General features: G+C 42.4%; 1 protein-coding gene across 8 annotated transcripts in view; it reads right to left on the bottom strand.

Moving 5' to 3' along the window:
• The window catches only part of LOC128865125 (protein madd-4), a 322,915-nt gene that overhangs the window by 30,587 nt on the left and 272,332 nt on the right, over positions 1–19,996 (bottom strand). For all 8 annotated transcript variants that reach the window (XM_054105124.1, XM_054105122.1, XM_054105126.1 and 5 more), the window contains one exon: positions 5,634–6,158. In XM_054105124.1, the coding sequence (XP_053961099.1) occupies positions 5,634–6,158 (525 nt within the window). The remainder of the gene's footprint in view (positions 1–5,633; positions 6,159–19,996) is intronic.

The following is a 19,996-nucleotide window of genomic DNA, read 5'->3' on the forward strand; positions in this document are numbered from 1 at the left end:
TTTCACCCAGATCTTCTAATTGCCTTGCAATCTTCTGCAACTTCGCTATATGCATTGCAATGCTGTCTTCGGCGCTTTTTACGTATTGAAAAAATTGTTGTTGTAGCAAATGGATCGATGTATCCGACTTTTGCTCGTAAACGCTCTCCAGCGTAGCAAACATAGCAGCAGCAGTTTCACAATTTATAATATGCATCAGCGGTGCTTCGCCCATTGAAACGACCAGAATTTTCTGCGCCTTTGCATCATCTTTTATCCATTGCTTTCTAGGTTCACCGTCAGCTTCAGGTTTCGTTACAGCTCCACTTACAAGTTCCCATAGGCCACCAGCTCTAAGCATCACCTTTATCTGGAACTTCCATAAGGTCCAACCGTCCTCAACTTCAAGCTTGTTGATTTTAATTTCTTCCATCTTAAATGCCGCAATATTCCAGGAAAATTTCAATTTTATTTCTCACGCGTTAGACAGGCGCTGGGCCCATAACCTGTAGTCTTATTCTTGGAAATAAAAAGTCGTGTGTTTATGCTTACAGATGAGAAAAGAGAATGAACGAGTTTATTTTACGCATATACATATGAGTATAAGAATAAGATGATGCAATGAACACAGCAATGAACACAGCACACAATCAGCTGTTTGTTTGCTTTAACCTTTGTGTTTTTGTGTAACAAGAATCTTTCTCTCGAACACTCCAAGCGTCGCTTCATCGGATGTTGTCATCGTCCACGCTTCTGCGCCATATGTTAGGACGGGCATGATGAGAGTCTTGTAGAGTGTTAGTTTTGTTCGTCGAGAGAGGACTTTACTGCTCAGTTGCCTACTTAGTCCAAAGTAACACTTGTTGGCAAGAGAGATTCTACGTTGGATTTCAAGGCTGACATTGTTATCGGTGTTAATGCTGGTTCCTAAATAGACGAAGTCTTTTACAACCTCAAAATTATAACTGTCAACAGTGACGTGGGTGCCGATACGCGAGTGCGCCGACTGTTTGTTTGAAGACAGGAGGTACTTCGTTTTGTCCTCGTTCACCACCAGACCCATTCGCTTTGCCTCTTTATCCAGTTTGGAGAAGGCAGAACTAACAGCGCGGTTGTTAAGGCCGATGATGTCAATATCATCGGCATACGCCAGCAATTGTACGCTCTTATAAAAAATTGTGCCTGAGCGATTAAGTTCTGCGGCTCGTAAGACCCTCTCCAACATCAGGTTAAAGAAGTCACACGATAGTGAGTCACCCTGTCTGAAACCTCGTTTGGTATCAAACGGCTCGGAGAGGTCCTTTCCAATTCTGACGGCGCTGTTGGTGTTGAGCAACGTCATCTTACATAACCGTATTAGTTTTGTGGGGATGCCAAATTCAGACATCGTGGCATATGGGGAACCCCTTTTCGTACTGTCGAATGCAGCTGTGAAGTCGACGAAAAGGTGATGTGTGTCGATTCTCCTTTCATGGGTCTTTTCCAAGATTTGGCGTATTGAGAATATTTGGTCGATGGTAGACTTTCCAGGTCTGAAGCCACACTGATAAGGTCCAATCAGTTGGTTGACGGTGGGCTTCAGCCTTTCACACAATACGCTCGCTAGAACCTTATAGGCGATATTTAGAAGACTAATCCCGCGGTAATTGGCACAAATTGCAGGATCGCCCTTCTTATGGATTGGGCAGAGCACACTTAAATTCCAATCGGCAGGCATGCTTTCATCCGACCATATTTTGCATAGGAGCTGATGCATGCACCTTACCAACTCCTCGCCGCCATGTTTGAATAGCTCAGCCGGCAGTCCGTCGGCGCCCGCGGCTTTGTTGTTCTTTAGCCGCGTTATCGCTATTCTCACCTCGTCATGATCGGGTAGCGGAACGACAATTCCGTCGTCAACGATTGGGGTATCGGGATCTTCACTTTCTCGGTGACATGCGCAGCTGTCACTGTTTAATAGGTTCGAGAAGTGTTCCATCCATAATTTAAGATTGCTCTGTACGTCGGTCACCAGTTCGCCGTCTTTGTTCTTACAGGAAAACGCCCCGGTCTTAAAACCTTCTGTAAGCCGCCGAACTTTCTGGTAGAATTTTCGGGCGTTGTTCCTGTTGGCCAGCATCTCAAGCTCTTCGCACTCACGTATTTCGGCCTCTCGTTTCTTCTTTCGGATAATACGTCTCTCTTCCTTTTTCAGCTCTCTGTAGCGATCCCACATGGCTCGCGTTGCGCCCGATCGCAGCGTGGCTCTATAGGCGGCATCCTTTCTTTCTGCGGCAGCATGACATTCCTCGTCGTACCAATTGTTTTTTCGGGCTCGCCGGAATCCGATTTCTTCTTCGGCGGCGGTACGTAGAGAACGAGAAATGTTGCTCCATTGTTCGTGGATGCCGGTTTGTTGGGCAGTACTCTCTGAGAGCAGGAGTGAGAGTCGAGTGGCGAATCTTCTGGCTGTCTGTTGTGATTGCAGCTTTTCGAGGTCGAACATTCTTTGCGTAGGTAGATGCACGTTTTTTGCTGCACAGAGGCGCGTGCGCAGTTTGGCTGCAACAAGGTAGTGATCCGAGTCGATGTTGGGTCCTCGGATCGTACGTACATCTAATACACTAGAAGCGTGTCTTCCATCTATCACAACATGATCGATCTGGTTTCGCGTTTTTCGATCAGAGGACAGCCAGGTAGCTTGGTGTATCTTTTTATGCTGGAATCTGGTGCTGCAGACTACCATGTTTCGGGCCCCGGCGAAGTCGATCAGCCTCTGTCCGTTACCGGATGTTTCGTTGTGTAGGCTGAATTTTCCGACTGTGGGACCAAAAATTCCCTCCTTGCCCACCCTGGCGTTGAAGTCGCCAAGCACGATTTTTATGTCGTGGCGGGGGCAGCGCTCATAGGAACGTTCCAGGCGCTCATAGAAAGAATCTTTGGTCGCATCGTCCTTCTCTTCCGTCGGGGCGTGGGCGCAAATTAGCGATATGTTAAAAAAACGGGCTTTGATGCGGATTGTTGCGAGACGCTCGTCCACCGGAGTGAACGACAGTACTTGGCGACGAAGTCTCTCTCCCACAACAAATCCGACACCGAATTTGCGCTCCTTTACATGGCAGCTGTAGTAGACGTCGCAAGGTCCTATGGTTTTCTTTCCTTGCCCCGTCCATCGCATCTCTTGGATGGCAGTGATGTCAGCCTTTACTCTCACGAGGACATCAACCAGCCGGGCAGAGGCACCCTCCCCATTAAGGGACCGGACATTCCAGGTGCATGCCCTCAAATCATAGTCCTTAGTTCGTTTGCAGGGGTCGTCATCAGTATAGGGAGGTCTCATCCGAGGCTTTTTTAAAGTTTTCATTGGGGGCGATTTTTAAGTGGCGGGTCCCAAACCCAACGCACAACCAGCTATCCTGGAATGTTTCGCCTTCTCACTTTAGCTCACTCCCGAACGGGTGTTCGGAAGCTACCCAGAGGATACGTGGGCTAATCCCGGCCGTTGTGAGCTGCTTGAACCATATGTAGAAGAATCGTCCTGGCCACTCCCAAGTGAATGGCGATCAGTAACTTTCCCCACTTGCGTGGACTTCTACACATGGAACCATCCTCCGTAACTACTGCGATTAAAAAAAGAATATCTACTCTAATTCAGTCCATGGAGAATCATGCGCGGTTTCAAGAGAGACTATTGGGACCAACATGTCCATATGATTTTCAGTACAATCATGTGCTCCTTCAACTTCGTTCTAATCTAGCCACTCTAAGCCGTTGACGCTTGCGCACAGTAACTCATTAGCTCGTCTTGTGACAATCCGTGAGGGTCGCACTTTGCGGAACATACGTACTTGCTTAGCTGGTGCAATGTGAGCTGCTCTCCTGTGCTCTGCAGCTCTTGTGATAGATGCGAAGTAAATACCGCATGTACTGCAGCATATTTTCTCTAAATCATCACGTATACTTGGGCAATAGAGATCAATAGGCGTGCTGATGAAGGCATTCAGCGGTTGAATCGGTACGCGTATTAGAAATGGAGCAAATGATTTTCCGTCATGTTCTTTAAAGTCCGGAATTGTCAAACGTCAACCTGAGTGATAGGGCGTTCGGCTCATAGTGGCGAGAAAACAACCGACGGGCTACACTGTACCGCAAATTCAGATTAAATTGAGCTATTTGGTATAAAACAAATATGGTGGTTTGACGGTAGTAATGTATAACGTCGAAGTATGAATGAAATTATTTTCTTTCGAACGAATAAGTGAATGATCTTAATCATACTACGATTACGCTTGAGATTAAATCTTAAGCATGTACAATTTTTTTGTTTCAATCAGAAAAAAAATTGCGTAATATTTGCCGAGACCCCCCCTCTCTCCAACGTAAGATTAGATGAGATTTGACTCGACCCCCTCCCCCCCTTAAACATCTCACGTAATTTATGGACGCCCCCTTATCAGAAAATTCCGTACAAGATGGGGGAGTCTGCACACTTGCATATATGCAAAGATTATGTGAAAGCGGCTTCGGTAGTCTAGCGTAAGTTCACTAGCCTGCCATCTCAGAGGTTGTGGGTTCGAATCCCACGTAAAGCACGGTCCTCGCACTTTTCCAAACTTACCTACTTTGCTAGTTTCTTTAAAAAAAAAAAAAATAATTCCTCAACCCAACAACCGTATCCTTCTAATCCTTACTCCCGCACAAAAACTCAGCGCATTACTTGCATTGTGGCTGCTAAACAAGCAAAAAAATTAAGAAAAAGACAGTTACTCATTGCATTAGTGGCGCCAGCATAATGAAGGGAGCAATCGCGATAATAGCGCAGACACACCAAATTTAGCGATGTCCTCAACCATCTGTGTGATCCTTCTGCCAGAAAAATTTGACACACAGATGGTGCTTCAAGCAGTAAGAGGGCGTTGTTCCTAAGCAACGAAAGGTGGGCATTCCTAATACTTAGGACTGGTAGCAGCAGGCTAATCACCTACCCTGTCAGAAGTCAAATAGATTAACGAAACCAATGCAAGACTGAGTCTTGTCGAGGCCCTATGCTCCCGGGTGGAGTGAACAAAGAAAAAAAATGTGAAAGCGTCTGTCCGGCCTTCGCTCGAATCAGACTTGAGGTCTTTGGCACTGATGTGTTAAGAAGCGACCACCTTGGTTCCTTGGCCCCACTAGAACTACTCAGATTTCTTCGGAGGTCGTATAGATTTAATAAAAATTAAAAAGGGAATCCGAGCGTAGTATAATGGAAAGTCTGAGTGCTTTACCTGCTAGTTGTCTCAACGAAAAAAAAAAAAAAATTTCAAACATGACGATCCCAGTCGTACTCGATTTATACTATCACTAACGCGAACAGATTATAGAACAATGTTAGGCGTGCTGACGGGACATAGCCCAATAGCAGCGTGTGTTAGTAAGATTGGAATATCGGCCAGCGAGGAATGCAGGGAATATAGTATATGTTGCAGGGCTTAAGGGAAACTGAAGAGCATCACCTTGGCGGATATCCCGCCTTATTCAAAATACGCTTGAAATATCTGGAGGCACAACAGTTTGACGGATTGGAAGATATATCAGCAGTTGTACACTTTGCTCCACTGTGCGCTTCATATGAGGCGCACTTTCAATAACAGCCAAGCTGCAAAACTATTGAAATAAAAATCTGCAACACTTACCCGTAAACCTGCACCACCCGCATTGCCGCACTTCTCCGAGCACTCAGACCAGTCACTGATGCGCCATTCGTACGTGACATGATTACTGGGTGCCGCTGTTGCCACTGCACCCTCTGTGTCGCCTTGCTTCTGCCATCTGGCGTGCGGTGAATGTGGCGAGTCGGCCTCATGTGTTGCGGCGGCTATCGACTTACCAACTGATGGCGGCATTGTTGTTGTTGTTATTGTGTTGATGATGGCGCTTATATGGTCTGTTGCTTCCTGTTCATGCCACTCATTGTTGCTGCCATTCGTGTCCATTGCTGTAAGCGATGACGAAGCGAATGCCTCAGATGCTGCTGCTGTTGCTGTTGCGGCTGCTTCTGCTTCTGCTGATGTTAGTGCTTGTAGATCCTTAGTGTCGATTTGTGGTCGAGCCGGTTCGTCCTGTTCGAAATTTTCCAAATCAATACCGAATTGTAGGCCTTTGTCGAGCAGCATGTGATGTCCCCTCGAATTACCGTATTTCTGAAAAGGCCACAAGTGCTGCGGTAGCGAATGTGGTGTGATAGCGGTGGTGATGTTGTTGGTGGGGAATAGAAAGAGAAAGCAAAATAGAAAATCGGATTAACAAAGTAAGCGTGCAAGTTTTTTATATTTTTAGTTTGCAGCAAGGCAGACAGCCAGTGCTTTAAGTAGCGGCAAATCGCCAGCTGCTGAGCTGGCTGACTTTTAGGTATAATCATCAGCAGCAGCAACAGCAGCGACAAGGAGCCGAAATGCTGTAAATTGTACGTGAGGCATGCAACACTGTCTAAGCGCTAACGATTTACTTGTATGCATGTATGAGTGTAAATAGTGTGTGTGTGTGTATGTGTGGGTGGAACTATTATATAATCAAAGCATGCATTATGAATGTGTGTGTGTATTAGGCCGCCTCACCATGCAAAGTTGCAGTTTTTCCGCCGGAACTGTAAAATTTATTAAATCTTAAAAATTCAGCTAAAATATTTCGGAAAAATGTTAAGATTTACGTGACTTGGACCGATTTGAAAAATACTTACAAAAATCGAGTTTTTATAAAATAATATAAGTTTTGTTTTGTCTTAGATATTTAAAAATTTCATTCAGAAAATCAAAATAATGAAATTTTTAATCCTGGTTTGGGTTTTTTAGATGTAGGAAAACTTGAATAACTCAACCAAGTTTTGACCGCTTGAGACTCCTTAGGTATCATTTGAAAGACCCTTTATCACCCTTTTTGTAACGGGTCCCTATTCTTTTCGCAAATGCTATTGAATTGATTGAGTTGATAACATTTTAAGGCACTTTTATGCACCTTTTACGTTAAAATCTTCTACCATCTGAGGTGATGGTGGGTAGGTAAGTGAAATGGTTGAAGTACCACTCTGGCACTCTCCAAGTAGCACAAAGCTTCTTTTTGATACCATTTTGAGACCTCCTATAGGCAGATATCTACAGACAACTAGAGCTGTTGATGTAATGCAGATGATTTATGGGATTTAGGTTGGCGCACTGCCACAGGAAGGACAGTGATCTTAATTGTCTAGCTGCTAGATCCGGACATTACCTGAACAGTCAACTCCTCTAAACGGTCCCCACAGCTTCTGCAATGCTGGTTAAATGATAAACCTAGATTTTCCGCGTGTGTGCCGATCGTCCAATGACCGGTAAACACTGCTACGAGTTTGAAAATTGAGTGGCATGGAGTCCCCAGCACTTTCTGAGTCCTCCGCGTATTGTACTGACCCTAAGTGATTTCGAAATTGCACATGCAGAAATGGAGCTCCATTTTTCTGCACTTTTATGAGAAATAAGTTGCGGAATTCCGCTTTAACAACAGTCAGGGAGTTACCAATTACCTGATAGGAGGTCTCTTAGATCAATTCAGTCCCCTTCCTGGCAAACTCAGTAGCAATTTCATTTCCCTCTAAGTTCCTATTTCCTGGTACCCAGATCAGAGAAATATTACTTGCACTCTCTCGATATTTGATCTCTTCCTTATAGTAGTTGACTAGTTTGAATCTGGCCCATGGCATCAAAGCGGCTGATTGCGGTTTGAGTCTCGGAACAAATGTTAATATTACCATCGTTCCCACGTTGTCTAAGCATTTCGCATGCCTGCAGGATTGCAAAGACTTCCTTCCGCCTTAAAAAAATTAGCAGTATTCGTCAATTTCAGTGAAATAGATGACTGAATTAGAGAAACCCCCTCTTCCCATTCCTCATTCCAACTTGGAGCCGTCAGTGAAGACAGGGGTACCAGCATCGGTACAGATTTTTTCTTCATTCCAATCCTCCCTACTTGGAAAAATTGCCCTGGACCGACTCTTAAACTCCAGTTTGTGGGTAGAGAGATCTGTGCGAAGTTCAAAGAAATATGATGTTAACTGCCTAAAAATGCTACCATGTTCCTCGAGAAATTGCTTTCAGATGACAACTTGTTTTAACGTGATTGAACTTTGTGCAGCGATGGAAGTGAAGTTGATGGGAAATAAGTGCTAAACGACATTCATGGCCGCTCTCGGGCAAGTTGAACATGATCCGGTGATGCCAATACATGCAGCCCTTTGTAGCATCCCCATCGGAGGTGGTATTTTGCGGGAAATGTTTTTAAATACTAATTTCATGTATGAAAAAAAAAAACGATTTTTCGGCGATGCTTTCAAATTAGTGCAGCTCACATAAATCTTAAAATATCTCCAACATTTTTTGGCGGGTGTCCTAAAGTCAAATAAATTTCATAAATTTGTTAGAAAAATAGTACCAATTATGTTTGCATGGCGCGTGACACACCCTAATACACATTCGTCCAACTACTGTCTATCACAGCCACATGCAGAGATGTAAAGATTAGACAAATATGCTAAGTTGCGGTAGCCTGCATTGTAAGCGATTAGTTGACACAGCAGCCGCATTGGCCCACTTTCTGTGCAAGTCGCCCTTTCGTGCCTTATTCGCCCTTAGTTGCACCATCTGTTATACGATTATTGCCTCACACTCCCCATGATTACTCATCTTGTAACGCCTCATCTTGTTATACATTCAGCTTGTCGTGTTTTCTTTTTTTTTTTGTTTGTTGCTGACCGCAATCGCTTTTTCATTATTCATTACTGCCCTTCTAATGTTTCTTCTTGCTCGACTCATTCACTGCCCTTTTGACTCTTCCCCTGCACTTAGATGTTACATTCACTGCCCATTTGACACTAATTTTCGAAATTTATCGTATACCAAATAACCCCGAGAAGTCGTAAGGCCATTTTTTGGGCCATGCCCAACAATTTACACCATCAACGCCCATGACAGTAGATACAACAATAACAAAAATAAAATCAAGCACAAAAGCTGCATGTTATGTTGCAGGAATACCATCAAAACTATTCAAAACAATAACAAAAACAAACAAAAAGAAGGAACTGCACGAGTTTCTAGTAGAGCCAAATAGTTAATGATGTAGCAGCCCTGTAGGGAATTCTATAAGCATGAAATTAAATGTTGGACTAGTTTTTCACAGCTACGACTAATTACGGGCTTGAATGATTGATTTTTCTTGTAAATAGTTAAATATTATCCCTTTAGTATTGTTGCTATATATTTTGACCTAATTTTTCTAATCTGGAATAAACTAACAACATAATTTCCTTGTTGGGGACATTGAAGTGATATCAAATATGTATTTACCAGACAAAAGAGATGAGGCTGTTGAATAAGGAAACTGATGTGAAACGTTTTATTTTGATTTCCTAAATATTTCCTTATTAGAAAAGGGCAGGCGTCCGGAAAGTTTCAATACGAAATTTTTCAATTTTGAGATCACTTGGTGTATCTAATAGGACTATGAATAAGTTCGTGCGGTTTTTTTCGAAATTTGAAACTTTATTGACGTAAAATGGTTACAAATTTAATATTCAAAATATTGTCCATCGCTTACTACTACTTTTTCCCATCTTTCTGGCAATTCACGGATTCCCTTTGTGAAAAATTCGGTTGGTTTTGCCGCAATCCACGAATCGATCCATTTTTTGACTTCATCGTAATTACGGAAGTGCTGGTCAGCCAGGCCATGTTGCATCGATCGGAAGAGATAGTAATCGGATGGCGCAAGGTCTGGACTATACGGCGGGTGGGGTAGGACATCCCATTTGAGCGTTTCTAAGTATGTTTTGACCACTTGTGCAACATGTGGCCGAGCATTGTCATGTTGCAAAATAACTTTGTCGTGTCTATCGGCGTATTGCGGCCGTTTTTCTCGCAGTGCTCGGCTCAAACGCATCAATTGTCGTCGGTAGACATCCCCCGTAATCGTTTCATTCGGTTTCAGTAGCTCATAATACACAACACCCAGCTGGTCCCACCAGATACACAGCATAACCTTCAGGCCATGAATATTCTGCGCCGACGTCGATGTTGAAGCATGGCCAGGGTATCCATACGTTGCCCGACGTTTTGGATTGTCGTAATGGACCCACTTTTCATCGCCAGTCACAATTCGATGCAAAAAACCCTTTCTTTTGTGCCGTTGAAGCAGTTGTTCGCATGCCATAAAACGGCGTTCAACGTCTCTTGGCTTCAATTCATACGGCACCCAATGGCCTACCTTTCGGATCATTCCCATGGCTTTTAAACGTTTGGAAATGGTTGATTGATCAACTCCCAAAGTTTTTGCAACCTCTTCTTGCGTTTGAGCCGGATCTTGATCGAGCAATTCCTCCAATTCGGTATCCATGAACTTTGGCGGCGCACCCTCGCGTTCTTCGTCTTCCAAGCCAAAATCACCACTTTTAAAGCGTGCAAACCACTTCTGGCACGTTCGCTCAGATAGAGCATGCTCACCATAAACTTCCACCAAGATACGATGACTTTCGGCTGCTTTTTTCTTCATTTTAAAATAATGAAGAAGAATTCCCCGCAAAAACACATTATTTGGCACGAAATTCGACATTTTCAAGTGTGGTAAAAATATTGTTGTTTACGCTTCAAATAAAAAACTTATACTGACGTTTGTGCCTTACGACAGTAGCTCTCCAATGAATGTTTGGAAATGTGGATCGATGGAATAATAATCAAGTTACGCCATCTGTTGTAAAACCGCACGAACTTATAAATAGACCTATTAATTGGCAACGGTTATCATGCGAAAGAAACGGCTGGCTTTGTCAAACTCGGTCAGAATCGCTTAAGGGGTTATCGCGTAAATCAAGTATAAGGAAAATCTAAGCTTTCTTAACATCCACGGACAGACGATTTATCGACTTCCTCCAATATTTGCTTAATTTTTCTGAATAATTTTTGCTCGTTTATACCCAGGTTAGGTTAGGTTAGGTTATAATGGTTGCCCAGAGAGTAGGGCCTACTTGGACGAAATAGTTTGGTTCGTCCTTTGTGATACCATTTAAGGACAGAGAAGGGGGAGGAAGGGAAGGGATGGGGGAGTGGTGAGTGTTTGTGGACTACGAACGGTGACTAGTCCGCGGTTGTGTTAACCTCATTATGCTGCTGATGTAGTTCATCAGATTTTTGTTATCAACACCTGCTATATCAGCAGGCGCAGAAAAGAAGTGAGAACCAAGATACTTGAATCTTAGTGCCGCGAAGGCTGGGCAGCTAAGGAGCAGGTGCTGAGATGATTCCACCTCAACCTCCATGCAGCTGACGCAAAAAGGGCTCGAAGTAATTCCGAGTCTCACGGCATGTGTACCTCGCGGACAGTGCCCCGTGATGATGCCCACGAAATTTGAGAGATGACATTTTGTCATTCCCAGGATATCCCTCGAACGCCTCCTATCCAAAGGTGCCAGAAGGACTTCACGACCCCACACTTTCGCGTACTTGCCCAGCGTTCGCTGAGTTGGTGCAAAGCCCATCCTTCCAGGAGTAGAGCGCAGGTTGTCAAGGGGATCCCGATCTTCTCCTTTCGCGGGCAGATTGCCTCACAGGTCCCCTGTCTGGCCAGCTCGTCGGCTTCGCAGTTTCCTGCAATGTCACTGTGACCAGGTACCCAAATTATCTTTATGTCGAAGAATTCTGATGCAATCGAGAGTGAGACCAGGTGTTCCCTGACCAGCTTCGAATGCATCATAACAGAGCCTAGGGCCCTAATGGCCGCTTGGCTATCGGAGTAAATATTTACCTTCTTAACAGTTATTACGCAAGTAAGCAGCCAGTCAGCTGCTTCTTTAATTGCGGCCACCTCTGCTTGGAATACACTGCAGTGATTCGGTAGCCTGATTTTGAGTCTGATGGGGAGCCCTTTGCAGAATACTCCTCCTCCAACCCTACCGTCCAACTTCGAGCCATCCGTGAACAGGTTAACGAGGCCCTGTCCCCAGGTGTTGCCTCCGGTCCACTCCTCCCTTGGTGGAATATGGGTGGAGAAAGTTCCGCTTGGACTTAGCGAAGGCACACACTGGTCCGTTGACGAGGGGATGAACTCAAAGTTTCTGAGGATGCTTGAGTGCCTATTTGTGACGTTGAGCTTATAGCCCAAGCCCCTCAGTCTGATTGCGGTACGAGCAGCGGCAATTCTGCCTGCGATGTCTATAGGTACCACATTTAACATTACATTAAGCGCCAGAGTGGGAGTAGTTCGAAGCGCCCCACTGATTCCAATGAGTGCAGACCTCTGGACTCTCTCTAGCTTTTTAACTGGTGTCGTCCTCTCCAGTGAGTTCCACCAGACAGTGACTCCATATAATAGAATTGGCTTTATTATGGTATTGTAGAACCAGAATACAACTCTGGGCGAGAGGCCAGACCTTTTGCCAATTTCGCCTTTGCACCCATACAAGGCGATTGTTGCCTTCCTTACTCTCTCCCCAATGTTGGGCTTCCACGTCAGCTTACTGTCAAGGATTAGACCTAGGTACTTCACCTTGTCAGAAAGCACCAGCGGAGCGCCCCCCTTCGAGGGGAGTTGAGCTCTGGGTATTTTATATTTCCTCGTGAAAAGGACGAGCTCCGTCTTAAGAGGATTCACCGATAAGCCGCAATCTGCTGCCCATCGAACAACTACGTTCAGATATCCCTGCATTAAATCATACAGGGAATCTGTAAACTTTCCTCTAACAATTAATGCCACATCATCCGCGTAGGCAATCACCCTACACCTTTATACCCAGCAAGAAAGACTTTCCTCCGTGGTGGAGCAAGACGCTGACAGACTTGAAAAAGAAGGTTAGGAGGGGTTTTAACGAATCCTACCAAGCTAAAAGTTTTAAAAATTGCTCTGTAACTTAGAATGAATACAAAAAAGCCATTTAATATGCGAAACGCAACTCCCGGAAGGAGTACTGCGAGTCCATTGAAACCGTGAAGGATTCTGCCAGGCTAAGCAAGACCCTTTCGAGAGACCACTCCTGCAGAACTCTTGTAAAAAGGGAGGACGGGGAGCGGCCTGAATCTGCAGAAAAATCTTTGACTATCCTGTTGAATAATTACTTTCCGGAAAATCCTATTACTGTCAGTTGAATCTATCCTGATTGATTATCATATCCGTGAGCACCTCGAATCCAAATTATCTCGAGGTCGTAGGTACTGTGGAAAAATCTATAGAAGGCAAACAATTCACTTTGGCGGCCTTCATAGATATAGAAGGTGCCTTTAATAACATCAGGGTAGAGTCAATTATCACTGCGTTAGATAGACTAGAGGGGGAAATACGTGTCTGTCTCTGGATCTTGTCCCTGCTTGGCTGCAGGGAAGTCAATGCGGTCGCAAGAGGGGCTAAAGTTTCTAGATTCGTTCCCAGGGGGACGCCGCAAGGTGGTGTCCTTTCGCCCCTATTTTTGCTAGTTGCTATTGACGAAGTTCTGATAATACTAAATAAGGGTGGGGTTAAGATAGTAGCATACGCCGATGACTTGGTTTTTCAATTTTAACGTAGAGAGGCCTGGTTTGGTGGGAAGCCCTTCGGAAGGGCTATAGTATCACTAAACTGGAGAGGGTGCAAAGGACTGCATGCATTGGCATCACCGGAGCATGTAAAACTTGCCCCAGTGCTGTCCTAAATGTCCTTTTGCACTTACTTCCCATCAACTTTTCCGTCATTTCCATCGCAGCTCAAAGTGCAATCAGGTTAAAGGATATTAGCCTCTGGAGGCAATCTCTCAAGGGACATGTTAGCATTTTCGTATTTCTCCGATTTTCGTATCTATTCGCAAACTAGAGTTTGAGGGTCATTCCGTGGAGCTTGCACCTCTGTCTTCACTGACGGTTCCAAGATGGTATGGGGAGTCGGAGCAGGAGTTTTCTCTAAATCAGCTAATTTGTCTATCTCCTTTAAACTGCCGAACACTGCTAGTGTTTTTCAAGCAGATGTCTTTGCGATCCTGCAGGCAGCAAAAATGCTTAGGGAGCGCGGGAGCGAGGGAGATATTAACATATTCTCCGATAGTCAAGCCGCGATTAAGCTCCTGACGACGCCATGGTGCAGAACGAAATTAGTAAACTCCTGTAAAGGGGAGATCAAATCTCTTTGGTGTGCAGGGAACATTTCTCTGATCTGGGTTCCAGGACATGGGAACAAAGTGGGAAATGAAATTACCGATGAGCTTGCCAGCCTCCTTACCCTCCGTTGGCCTCCTACCCGATCATCGGCATTCCCCTGACAGTTGTTAAATGGGAACTGCACAAATTATTTCTCAGGAAAGCGCAGAAAAGATGGAGCTCCATTTCTTCGTATGCTATTTCAAAAACCCTTTGGTCCCAATACGATATACGAAGGACTGAGAAAGTCCTTTGGACTCCTCGCCATTCAACTTTCAAACTCGTAGCTGTGTTTACCGGTCACTAGACGATCGGCACACACGCGGAAAAGCTAGCGTTACCATTTAACCCCCATTGCAGAAGATGTGGGGAGCTTTCAGATAAGGATACTGTAAAGCATTTTCTCTCTAATGTCCGGGTTTGGCAACTAGACGACTAAAGCCACTGCGCGCTCCTTTCGTCGACAGCCTGAGGCAGTGCACCAACCTAAATCCCATCAACCATCTCAGGTACATTAACAGCTTTGGCTGGCTGTAGATATCTGCCTGTTAGAGGTTTTATAATGAATGGTATCAAAACGGAGCTTTAGTGCTACTTGAGGAGTGCCAGACTGGCACTTCACCAATTTCACTAACCTATCTACCTATGTCCAGCGAATCTTGTACACCAAGCGCCTGAGAATTGCTCAGAAATGTTAAATTCTACGAACCTTTTTGATGGCAGAAATATACTCAGAGATTTGGTATTGGCCGTGGCGCGACCACTATTAGAAAACAAGTGTTTCTATCGTTTGGTATTCCATATCCGAATTATAGAATTTTGGAAAGCATTAGAATTGTTGAAATGATGATTCCCAGTAATTTCGGCTTCAATTTAGTTTTTATCACATTTTTAATTTCCATCATCTTGGGTTCTTTCAACGCCATCAGGGTAATAACTATCATTTCCATTGAATTCATGGTGCGCAAGTATGTCACGCAACTTCGATTTGAGCTCAGAGAAATATTGTAAATCCATTAAGGGCACAAAATAGATTTCTCAGGCCTCTGTGCTAAATAATAAGATCGATTTGTTTTTGAACTCCTGGATGTTTTTCTTCGTGTTTAGCTTGTCAAAGAAGTTTATGCGAAATTCGAATTAGGACTCTTATTACAGTTTGAAGTTTAATAAAAATATTTCTCTACTTTGTCAAGTGGTAGTACTGTAGGGTTCGCTCTGTGCAGAAAAAATAATTGTTTGTTACTTTACGTTGCGTGATAAATGTGTGACTTTAGACTCCAAACTTTTGCAGCACATGTTGAAGCCTAAATGTTGTTTCGATTCAATTTATTCTTTATAGACGTCATATGAAAATTGTATTTTATCTATTAATTTTCATCTCGCTATCTGTAATAGTATACAAGGCAGACTCTACCGATCTACCTTTACAATAGACATTTTGAGCATCCGATAAACGCCCCAGAGAAATTTCACTGCTTATGTGCAGATTAAACACCCTGTGAATGGCTTTCAGTAAAGACGATGAGAGACTGATTGGCCAGAAATCCGTAGGGGTTACATGTAAGATTTTCCCTGCATTGTGCTTGAAAGTAACTCTCACAGCTCTCCAAGATCTGAGGGCGTAGCTGCTATCTATGCAGCTTGCGTAGATAGGCAGAAGCTAACGACAAGATACCTCCGCAGATTTCTGCAGTTGGGCAGGCAACGTTTTTTGTTATCCAGGAAAAAACTTTGCTATTTTTCGCCAGAACAAATACGTAAAATCTGTACAGTAATCGTTACATAGGTTCAGCTATTTTTTTACAGGAAGAAGAGTGAAATTGAAAAAAAAAAATGAAATTAATAAATGAAAATTATACCTCGTTTGATATCCATATTAATGTCATAGAGTGCGTTTAAGTATTTAAACTAATTTTAGTCCTTTGGAACTTTAAAATCTGCTAAAAAATTAAATTTTAAGCAAAATTTTGTAGAATAGCTTTTACGGAGCTATTTTGTAAGAGTAATTTTTGTCTCAAAAGCTATACTTATATTTAGAAATACATACATGCATACACACATACATATATACAAAATATAATATATGAATTGTTTGCTATTTTCTAATTCCAAAAAAATAAAAAAAAAATTGCATTGCTCTCAAATAAGAAACAAATTAACATATATTACCTATCATAGCTAATCCTGTCTCGACTGAAAAATTCTCTAAAATACTTTGCTCATTGCCAAATGCAACTACCAGCTAGAACCATTCGACCAGCTGCCATTCATTTGCAGTTTACACACCGAAACAACACTACGGCACTACCCGCACTAGGCGTACATGACTTTCTGATTTCCCAAGGGAAGACAAATGCCAACAGCCAGGCAATGTACAGCAACCACTACGAGCGACAGTCGACAGTCAGAATAGTTAAAATACGAAGAGGACCGGAAGGAATACGAACACAGCAAAACTATGCAAATTGCTCGGGCTCATTGCTGTTGCCAGGCTTTGCTGCAGTGCATTGTGAAACAATTATGCATTCATTGCGCTCGCGCGGGCTGCCAGGGGACGGGCATTGCTGCCGGCAACCAGAGCATCATTGCTGTCGGCGTTACTTTTTACTTTGTGGAGAAAATGCCATAGTCGGCACATTTATCTTCACCGTTGCAAGTGGACTTTGGTGGATGTGAGGTGGGGGTGTTGTCAACATCAACGTCAACGTCAACGTCAATATTGCCTCATATCATATGCTGCATGCATGAGTGGCATGCATCATTACAATACTTGGATAATATTGGTCATATTGAGCAAGTACTGAGTAACTGCATCGTCACTAAAGTGAGTTGCTGGCCAACCAACGAACAACTGCTGCTATGGAAATTAACTGCAATTGTGTAATGGAAATGAGCAATCACTTTGCAATTGCCATTTTTCTACCACCTCTGGGTAAGTCTGCCTCATTTTGAGATTCTGTTGGGATTAACAAAGCAGCTGCAGCCGAATTGTTTGATGTACAAGCGATTTGCAAAGAAATGAGCATTGAGGTGTTGTATGGAAATACCTTAATGTGTATATAAATATGGGTGCCTCACTCTTCATCCAAAAAAAAAAAAAAAGAAATTAAAAAAAAAAAAAAATCGGTACTGTTTTCGGATTGGAATTGTAAAATCTTTACTTTCACGCTCCAACCACCCAACCGATCATCATGAAATTTTACACCGGTGGCATTTACTCTAATTTAAAATACAGGTTGGCTTTTATTTCGATTAGTTAAGGGGACCTGTGACCTACTATACTAACTGAATTTTGCATACTGGAATAGAAGTACTGAAACTTCGTATGGAGATATATAAAATGAGTACCAAACTCGTCTTATTCACTAAAAAATAAAAAAGAAATAAAATATAAAAAAATTTCACATAGATATTTAGCTGTCCTTCCTCGGCTTTTAGTCCTTAAAAGTGTAACAAAGTCAGTTATGATACTTTCATCTCCTTCTTTTTTGCTTTATTTCTTGTGAGTTTTTGCTGCGATGGATCGTAAAATTTTCATTTCTGTAGTGCGTAGAATTTGATTTGTTTTTGCATTTTCAGCTCACGCCTCTGCACCATACGTCAGAATGAGTCTTTTCACAGATTTGTATATTCAGGTTTTACCTTCCATTTTTAAATACTTATTCCCCCATATTATGTCGCTAAGGCATCCTGATACCTTGCCCCTTTAGTATATCTTTCTTACATTTTGGGTTTTTTTTAAGCCGAATTGGTGATTTGGGATGTCCAAAGATTGAGCTTTTCGTAAATAAGTTGTAAAATTATTTTTTCCCCAAAAATAACCCCAGATGATAAAAGAGTTTAAGTCTAAACGCTTGCAGGCTTAAACATTTTTTCAGCCGAATACAAATAATGATATTTGAGACGTGAATGAATTAATTTTTCCCGATTTGAAAAGGGTGAGAAAATACCTTTTCAATGATACCTTACACGTCGAAATGCGTTAATATTGGGTTGAGTTGTTCAAGTTTCCCATAAACCCAAAAAAATTAGAAAAAGTCAAAAAAAGCATCAAACATTTCATTATTTCGTTCAGTTGATACAATTTTTAAATATTTTTGTGTAGGTCAGTTAAGCTTAGAATCCACAACTATTTCTACTAAAAATAAGTTTTATGAAATATTTAAATTTAAAAAAAATGTTTCTTTCAAATTTTTTAATACTTAAGATTTTTCTAAAATAATTTGACTTTAGCCATAAAATATACTACATTTTATAATTCCGTTGAAAAAATTGCCATTTTTTGGTGAGGCCCCTAACATATGCACATACATACATACATACATACATCTACTGATTCGAACCTTCTAATTCGACTGAAGCCTCATTGAGTAGTAAAGCCAAATCTACCTACGAGCAACGCCTTGCTGGTTTTATCAATCTTCATGCGATACAACAACGCCAGATATGGAGTGCAGCGTGAAGGTAGTGACAGATATTTGTGGAGAAGTCGATTTGCGTCTGCCGATTTCTGTCAAATTGTTTGGTAACCTTGGCCAAAATCCATTTAAATGTCTTTTTTTCGCATTCTATTTTGCACTTCAGTTTTGTGTGCACTTTTTGCTGCGTTATTTTATTTTGCTTTTTTGCCGTTTTATGCAATTCCTGCGCATATTCTATTAGATTTTTCTCAAGGGTGACATCGTTTGTGTGATAAACGAGTGCATTTTGTGCTGGCTGCCAAGAAATGAGAATAATAAAACAAACTATATTTGATTCTCGTATCTGTTGCAACTTTGGCACCACTGACGCTCGATAAGAAGAATTACAAACTTTAACTAGCACAACAGTTAAAGATTCTACTGATTTTTTATTTATTTTAAATACATTTTTCTCGGAATTTTTATTGCTATAACAAATAATGCTAAACTCTTAAATAAAGTGCACAGGAATTATTAGAGATACCCCGAACATCGATTTTTAAGGCCGAATCGAACTGAAGCAAATATTTTCAATGGCTCAAGTTCTAAAAACGCTAAATTTTTTTATTTTCAAACAAAAACAAAACACTTATTAAAAAAAAAAATTATTTAATATTCATAACACAAAATTATTTATATTGCAATGCAAAAACTATAGCAGGTCGGCGCCTTCATCTTACTACCCACCGTTCCTCGGCATAGAGCTAGATTGCAGCACTGAGTTAACAGAGCTCATTAGCGGCATTCGATGGAAGAGCAGAAGATATTTAAAAGCAATTTTTTCAACAAAAAAATCGTATTTTGATACCAGCACACTTCGGTAGTTGGACCCATTTTACTGTACGGAATACTTGTTTGGTGCCCATCAACTCATAACGCAAGTTATACGAAACTGTTGAGCAAGGCTCAAAGAAATGTGTTTTTATGCATCACCGGTCCTTTAACACGTTTCCGCCGGCATATACCACTAGTGGTACATTGAGGCCTGTCCCATAGGATGGCTTGTACCATTGGTGGTACATACACAATTGTCTCCTCTTGTGGTTTTCTGAGAATGCTGTTTACATCTAACGTTGGAATAGTCGGCAGCTCTCACTGGGCGATATGCAATTAAAGTTACAACAGCGCCGTACGATGAAACAATCTTGGAGTTACAGAGCCGCCAGATGCCGAGAACAACAAATGCGGTTGACGGCGGGAATGTGTTAAGGAACACCCTTAATAAAGCGCCCGGTGCTAGTCAATTTGCCTACTCTAAATCAGGTAGGAAAGCATGTGGCCGCCGTCGTCTACTCTTACTCTAAAACCACCTTCGACAGGCTCTTGAAGACTAGCATCCCGTCAAGAAGAGAGTGGCAAACTTAAAGACTATGGAGAACAGGGGGAATAAAGTTAGAGAATTAAGTAGACTATGTAGTA

This window comes from Anastrepha ludens, chromosome 5 (genome assembly GCF_028408465.1).
Source record: "Anastrepha ludens isolate Willacy chromosome 5, idAnaLude1.1, whole genome shotgun sequence".
Lineage (NCBI taxonomy): Eukaryota > Metazoa > Arthropoda > Insecta > Diptera > Tephritidae > Anastrepha > Anastrepha ludens.